General features: G+C 39.8%; 1 protein-coding gene across 2 annotated transcripts; it reads right to left on the bottom strand.

The window, feature by feature from the left end:
• Positions 1 to 616: 616 nt before the first annotated feature.
• Positions 617 to 5,846, bottom strand: LOC132619020 (uncharacterized). Of its 2 annotated transcripts, XM_060334011.1 has the most exons (5): positions 5,441 to 5,846; positions 2,978 to 3,077; positions 2,822 to 2,893; positions 2,585 to 2,684; positions 617 to 2,484 (listed from the first exon to the last, which is right to left on the bottom strand). In XM_060334011.1, the coding sequence occupies exon 5, from the start codon at positions 2,445 to 2,447 to the stop codon at positions 627 to 629; it is 1,821 nt and encodes a 606-aa protein (XP_060189994.1). In that variant the 5' UTR covers positions 2,448 to 2,484; positions 2,585 to 2,684; positions 2,822 to 2,893; positions 2,978 to 3,077; positions 5,441 to 5,846; the 3' UTR covers positions 617 to 626. The 2 variants fall into 2 exon arrangements, with proteins under 2 accessions (XP_060189994.1, XP_060189993.1); XM_060334010.1 differs by having other exon boundaries at positions 2,822 to 3,077.
• Positions 5,847 to 8,123: the final 2,277 nt, after the last annotated feature.

The following is an 8,123-nucleotide window of genomic DNA, read 5'->3' as shown; positions in this document are numbered from 1 at the left end:
CGCTAGGTTGCAATGGCTGTGAGGAAGGTCTGAAGGTCTTCGGATGTGTAATCTGATCAACGACAACTTCAGCCGCGTTCATCCCGTCTAGTTTCTGGAAACCCAACTACAAAAAAAAAAACAAAAAAAAAATCAGATTTAAAAACAAAAAGTGTAAATGCAGAAAATATGGAGAGAAGAAATATTACTTGTTCTGCTACTTCTTCCAAGCCCATCATCGAGTTTGGATCCCCATCCAGATGGATATCAGATCCAATGCTAATAGCGTCCAAATCAGCGAATTCATTATGGTGATCGTCGGACTCCTTCGATTTCCTTTCTAAACGATTCCAATGTCGATCTCCACTTGTATTACTCTCCGTCGAACTAGAGGATGCGAGGGTATTTCCAACATCGATAGGAAGAGAGGAAGGGCGAGACTTTTTGTTGCAAGATGGTGCGAGACTTGATGTTTCTTTGGCGCCCTTGTCCAATGAACTCGAAGGCTCCCTTCTTTTGGAAGTATTGTTGGTCACCTTAGGAGCCGTAGCACTTGTCTTGGAGACTAGTCGGACGCGTTTAACTCCTTTGTCCATAGGGATTTCAACATCCTTCAAGGTTTTGGATTTAGAAGAAGTTTCATGAGCTTACGGAGTATCATTAAGTTGCACCTCGGACTTAGAAGAAGGATGCGATTTTTCTTTCATTCGAGTCGGACCTCTTTTGGACAACATAGGTGTATGATCTTGCTTTGATTTTTGTGAAATAATTCGAGGACTCATTTCTGATGGATTTGTCCGATTGGCTAGCCACCATTCCATGTACTCACGAGTCATTAAAGGCGAACTACCTTCTGATGGGCGCACCGGAATTATGACTTTTGAAGAGGTTCCAAGGCGAATTGAAGAATTCCAAAGTTGTGCTAGTGTTAGCAATGTGCCATCGTATGGTCGCTCCATGAGGTCTCCAGGGATGTCTTGACAAAAACCAAATTGTCTGCTAAACCTATAAGGGCTATAGGACTCCACGATGAGATCCGCATCATGCCTAAGTGTAACATAGCTCGAACGAAGGCTTATGATAGTATCGTTCCATGAATCTGAGAGATCGCCAGTATCGGTGAAGTATAATTCCCTACCTTGTAGCAACGCCAAATGATGGAGGTGGCGGGCATCATCTTGTTGAAATAACTTTCGGGCGTCAGAAAAATTGAAGTATTTGGCCATCTTCTCGCCAAAAATCTTGCATAAAGGTATACTCCGATGTGAGTGATTAGCACGATGATGGGTCTTAAAATATTCTCCTAGCCAGCCATATACATAGTGTATGGGGAAAATTATATCCCCCTGCTTCAAGTCTGGAGAAGTAGAGATCTCTCTCAAGCCCCGATATATGCTCGCAAGGACTGGGACTGCCAAAGAGAATTTCTCTCCATGAGCCATCAAGCTCGCCACTTTAAAAATGCTAGCACGCACATAATCAATTTTCTTATGGGAGAGAACAAACTTGCAGAGCCAACATGTTAGGAAAGCCGACAAATTCGTCTCATCTCTAAGTAAATCTTCCACTCCTAGCTCGACGAAGGGGGCATGCTCCTCATCGGTTCGTGGTAAGTAATTCATGTCAATATGCCCGGAAGGATTGTGATTCAATCTTGGCTTCGTTGCACGACCTTTCGACGCCTTTTGTGGAGGTTCCGCGTACCTGCTTGGTCCTCTAAACCAAAATTTCACCCAATCATGGATGGACACCTCATGGCGGCCACCTTCGGCAAGTTTGTAAAAGGCTGAAAACAAGTATAGACAGCTCTTGGGGAGCCATGGTTTCCCCTGATTGTCCATTTGCGTCAATTCTTTCGCCGAAGGAACAACTTCATCATAAAAAGATCCGTGAATGGGAAGTCCTGCAATTGTTCGTAAGTCCCAAAGCGAGATAGACATCTCCCCGACGAAAGTGGAAAGCGTATTGGTAGACGGACGCCAAAGCTCACAAAATGCATGCAGTACGTTGTCATCATAATCATATGTAAACAAAGAAGCGTAGATGGCATCGTAAACTTTGACACGCTCCAAGACTACCTTATAGCGAGGAAGCACATCTTCCACCCACTCCCAGTAGCCGGGTGTGTAGCAAACTTTTCCGAAACCAGAAGGCGGGACACTCCAGTTGTTGAAACATCCATTGGGATGAGAAGATTCAGTGGGCACGACTTCTCGATGAATTGCGGACTTCAACAGAGGGACGTCCATAACAGTGGCCTTTCCTGAGAAGTGGCTCATGACGTCTTTGGTCTCCTTTTTAGACCATTCAGCAAGATGAAGTGTAGAAAGCTCTCCGTCAAGTGAGAAAGCACCGATCACTGGAGGTTGAACCTCCAAGGCAAGGACTTTGGCGTTCGGATTTCGTTTGTCGCTCACTATCTCTAGATGAGGACGCGGCGTATCGCGATCACGAAAGTGCATCATCATTGTTTAAATTAAAATACGTACAGATGCGCCCAAAGACCTGTAAAAGAAATAAAAAAAGGGGACAGGTAAGTTTCATAGAGCATGTCCAAAGCCAAGAAAGCAAAATCAGATTCTGTGGCTGATTAAAAGAAATATACCTGAGCCAATATAGAAGCAATTTGATTGTGGTTTTCGTATATGACGTAGCTCTATGTGTCTTCTTTCCGACGCCGCAAACCGTTCGTGATTGCGATGTTCCTAAGTCAAGATATAAGATTTTTCGTCAGGACGCACAAAACTAATGAACCAGTGAACCAGAACTGAAGGTCTGATTCTCGATCAATATCTGAGTAAATATATAAGCAATTTGGTCATGGTTTTCGCGTATGACGTACCTCTACGAGTCTAGTTTCCGAAACATCAAGCGGATCATGATTTCGACGTTCCTACATTGAGATATGAATTTTCTACCACAGACATGTAAGCTGTGAAGAAAGTGACGAAAATACATATGCAAAATCAGATTCTGTGGCTGATTAAAAGAAATATACCTGAGCCAATATAGAAGCAATTTGATTGTGGTTTTCGTATATGACGTAGATCTATGTGTCTTCTTTCCGACGCCGCAAACCGTTCATGATTGCGATGTTCCTAAGTCAAGATATAAGATTTTTCGTCAGGACGCACAAAACTAATGAACCAGTGAACCAGAACTGAAGGTCTGATTCTCGATCAATATCTGAGTAAATATATAAGCAATTTGGTCATGGTTTTCGCGTATGACGTATCTCTACGAGTCTAGTTTCCGAAACATCAAGCGGATCATGATTTCGACGTTCCTACATTGAGATATGAATTTTCTACCACAGACATGTAAGCTGTGAAGAAAGTGACGAAAATTCATATTGAAAGAAAATTACCTGATAGAGCGATGGGTTCGAACCAACTCGACAATGCTATAAATTGATACCCAAACACCAAGAGAAGGGGTGTATTTATAGATGTCAAAATCTGGTTCCTACATGGACTACACAAAGAAATTCTTGTTCCAGTTGGAATCTAATCATGGAAAACTTAAGCTTATGGAAAGTTTAGGCTTTATATATGGAAAGTCTAGGCTTATGGAAAGCTACTGATTTCTCCTAATATGAAATTGTTTGCACATGGAAAATACTTAACGTATGGAAAACTACTAATTTCTCCTAATATGAAAGTGTTTGCACATGGAAAATACTTACGTATGGAAAGCTACTGATTTCTCCTAATATGAAAGTGTTTGCATATGGAAAATACTTATGTATGGAAAGCCACTATTTTTTACTAATATGGAGAGTGCTTATGGATGTAAAGTCACTGTTCTCTCCTAGTAGGATTAGGCTTACTTATGGCGGTGGTAAAAATTCGCTTGCGACACGATTGAAGAGCTTGAGCACAATTATTTCCCGTCAGATTTCAAATATTTTGCGGGAAATCAACTATATGGAGGCAAATAATAATAAAAAAAAAACGTTCGCTTCGTGAATACTTCAAGCCTCGTCTTTAAAGGTTTGACAAGTCATGAAGCTCGACAAGCCTTGAAGCAGGGGGCATTTGTAGACACTGAAATTTAATCGAACTTAAATCCACAAATTAATTTGGATCATATTCTAAATTCTAAATGTATTGGTCCAAACAAATATTATGGGCTAACATAATCGGATTTATTGTTTAAATCCAACATGTATGGACTTAGTTGAAACACCAATTCAATTGGGCTAGTCTATCTTGTCGGACTTCACATGATGAGCCCACTTTATTAGCCCAAGGTCCATGCCACGTGTCAGATGACGTGGCGCGCCAAGTCAAATCAAGGACCAATAAAATCATGCCACGTGCATAAATGACATAGCATGTCAAGTCAATAGAAGAACCAATCAAATGTCGCCAAGTGTTCAAATGACATGGTTCAACCAATCATCTACAAACCCTAGCTCTCCCCTACAACTATAAATAGGGGTCTTCATAAAGCCAAAAGGAGGGGAGATAGACATAGAGAAGCTCGCAGCCGCAAGTCTTCCACATACTAAGAAGTCTTCGCTCCAAGTGGTGAGCCGCAAGTTTCCATATCTCTACGTTTGTGATTAAAGCTCGGCTCCGCATTCGTAGTGAAATATCAACAACAAGTGATTCGTCCATTCAACAACAAGCAAAAGCCCTTGATTGACGGCCGTATCGTGAGGAGAAGAATCAGAGGATTACATCTTTTTATTTAAGATTTCATAAAGATTGTAACCCCCGCGCAAATTCTTGAAATCAAATATTATTCTTTGTCGCTATTTTTCTTGTCTTGATTATTATTTTCAGGAACGAAAGATTAGTCGTTACAATCCCAGCCAAAAGAACACCATTACATCTATAGCAACTCTCTTAGGAATAAGAAGTAACAAGTATTCAGGATAATAGTCAAAGTGCACCCCACGATTATAAACAAAAAATGTCTTTGCTTAAAATGTTCAGTAATCATCTGCTGATTTGTTGGCCTTCATAGTTAACTGTATGCCCTTTTCTATTGCTCCATCAGCATTTACTAAACTCAAGTTTGGTTATCTTACAGGTTTGGCTATCTTACAGGTTTGGCATACCATGTGAATAACAAATTGATGATGGAGTATATCTTGAACCATAATCTATTATAGCACAATATACATTTGGGATCAATTCTCGCTTAATATTTTTTTTTAAGTGGTGCACTCATGTTCTAGAAATTCTAGATTCGTCTTTGCAGTTGTAATGTATAGAATCTTATATTTATTTTCCTTCTTTATTTATAGAATATTTATTTTCTATAGAGGATATTTTTATTTTGTTTCCTTCTTAGTCATATTTTCCTAATTTAGGCTAAACTCTTAACTCCAAATTAGAATAGAAATATAAGAAATAAATGATTTCTTTAATTAATATCATCGTTCATTTGTTTGACATAACCACCACAAATTGAAATGAAAGCTAAACTTAGGATAGGATTCAGAATTTACCAAACCAAGGAAATCATCAGCAACCAGTTTTGCAACAGCGCTTATGGTTTGGGATTCACTTAGAGGCTTCAATTTGACAAATAGGTTGACTTTGTTAGCTCAATTTATGGCCACGTTGCATCTGTTTGTTGCTGAAATGATAGTGGATCTAAATTTGGGATGAGCTGCTGCTTCCTTTTGGATTTTTCTAGCAATAGCTTGAGTGGCTGAATCGTAAAAGTGTTTCCCTTGCCTAATTTGCTTGAATATCATGTTGATTTGATGAAGGAGATTAGGGTTTACAATTGATTGATGAAGAAGAAAGGGTTTACAAGGGTCTAAATGTACGTATTACTCTACTGTCTAATATGTTCAAAACTAATCCTCCTAAAAAGAAATAAACAGCCCACCCATTTCTAAATGTGTACGTATTACTCCCTTCATTTTGGGCTTTTTCATTTTATTCCAAAATAAGTGATGTTTTTTTAGGATTTCAAGAAGAAATTGATCTTATTCTTTCAAAATTACCCTTATTTATATAATCAAGAATCATTAAGTATCTTTTCTAAGAAAGAGGTAAAATTTGATTGGGACTAAGTTAGTAAAAACACTCCTAATTTTTTAGGATGACTAAGTTGGAAACGGAGAAGTTCAGGGAATTACAGTAAGGATGTTTCTTCGAAGAAACGATTGAAGTAGAATAAATAATAGATAAAAGACAATAATTTCCAAATTGTAGTAGCTTCAACAGACAACTGTTCAATAGCTATGTTTCCAAGAAAAAAGCATAAAAAAGAGAAGGAAGCAGGTTCCAAACCCCACCAAGGTAAAAAAGGAAGGGGTCAATCAGTGCCTTAGATGATATACAATTACAATTAGAATGCTATGATGAGCAAATTTCAGCATTGTTTGCCGTGCAAGGTAGTCTACACACTCTTGTTAGGATTTAAATCCCAAATCCGACCTTTGTAAGTAGGTTCCCAGGAAAGATTGGAGGGTCACAGCTGAACCACTTAAATACCAACCTCCTTAGACAGAACCTACTTACGCCGTGATGTAAGCGAAGAATAAATAGCACACACAGATTTATAGTGGTTCACCCTCAATGTGAGAGCTATGTCCACATTGCTGCTGCAGATCTTATTAAAGAAGAAATATTACAAGGGTTTACAACACTCAACCTCACAACCCCAATCCCAATTACACTCAAGAATTTTACCACAGAAAATTCTCTCAAAGACCTTCTCTTACTTAGGCCTTTCACTAAGAGTATTTCTCTTAGATTTTTTCTCTCTTGGGATGTGTATAGCAAATGATATTAATGATATCTTACAAATGAACCATAAGCTACCTATTTATAGGAATGAATTTCCTATTATGAGGTAAGCGCTTACATCACAACTATTATGAGGTAAGCGCTTACATCACGACTATGTGAACAAAAGAATTGACTTGTTTGGCCAATTCCACACCTAACAAATCTCTCACTTGAAGACTAATTTTAATTTGTCTTCACACTTTGATCGATGCAGCAGCTCTTTCCTACTTTCATACTTCGTGCAGGCCAACTGAAGTTGAGCATAGCTTCAGTTTGTCTATCGTCACTGCCTTTGTCAGCATGTCTGCTGGATTCTGACTCCCTGCGATCTTCTCAAGCACTAGCGCTCCATCTTCCAAAGCTGATCTAATGAAATGGTACCGGAGTTGTATGTGCTTCGTTCGAGCATGGTAAACCGGGTTCTTTGCCAAATGAATGGCGCTTTGGCTATCACAATATAGCACACTTCCCTCGTGGTCCTGATCCAATTCCCGCAGAAAAGATTGTAGCCACATCATTTCCTTTGTGGCCTCCGTCACAGCAACGTACTCAGCCTCACAACTAGAGAGAGCTACTATCTTTTGCAACTTGGAAACCCAAGAGATTGCAGTACCTCCGAAGGTGTAAACATACCCGGATGTGCTCTTTCTGCTATCAATATCACCACCGTTGTCAGCATCAACATACCCTTGCAATCCTGTTTTTGATTTTCGGAAATACAGAGCTGAACTCGAGCTGCCTTTCAGATATCTGAATATCCACTTCACAGCCTCCCAGTGTTGCTTTCCCGGATTGCTCATAAATCGGCTGACAACTCCCACTGCATGTGCAATGTCTGGCCTTGTACATATCATTGCATACATAAGACTACCGATTGCAGATGCATAAGGTATCTTGTCCATCTGCTTCTTCTCATCCTCGGTTGTCGGCGATTGATCCTTTGACAACCGAAAGTGTCCAGCCAAGGGAGTGCTGACTGGCTTGGCATCATGCATGTTAAACCTTTTGATAACTTTCCTCACATATTCTTCTTGTGAGAGTTTGATGCCCTCCTTGCTTCGGTCGATTCTCATCCCAAGGATTTGCTTTGCAGCTCCCAAATCCTTCATTGCAAACTCTTCCGATAACCCTTTTTTCAACCGATCAATCTCCTGTAGGTTTGATCCTACGATTAGCATGTCGTCGACATAGAGTAGCAGTATCATGTACGAGTCTTCAAATTTTTTGAAGTAACAGCAATGATTTGCCTCGCACCTTGAAAAATCAGCTTTCTTCATAAAGCTGTCAAACTTTAAATACAACTGTCTTGGAGCCTGTTTTAGTCCGTACAGACTCTTTTGAAGTTTGCACACCAGATTCTCCTTTCCTTTGATTTTGAATCCCTCC

The sequence above is a fragment of the Lycium barbarum genome, chromosome 11 (genome assembly GCF_019175385.1).
Source record: "Lycium barbarum isolate Lr01 chromosome 11, ASM1917538v2, whole genome shotgun sequence".
NCBI lineage: Eukaryota > Viridiplantae > Streptophyta > Magnoliopsida > Solanales > Solanaceae > Lycium > Lycium barbarum.
This window is presented reverse-complemented; position numbering and strand designations above follow the sequence as displayed.

Coding starts and splice junctions, on each gene's coding strand:
- LOC132619020 (XM_060334010.1), bottom strand. CDS start 2,447: ATGATGATGCACTTTCGTGATCGCGATACGCCGCGTCCTCATCTAGAG.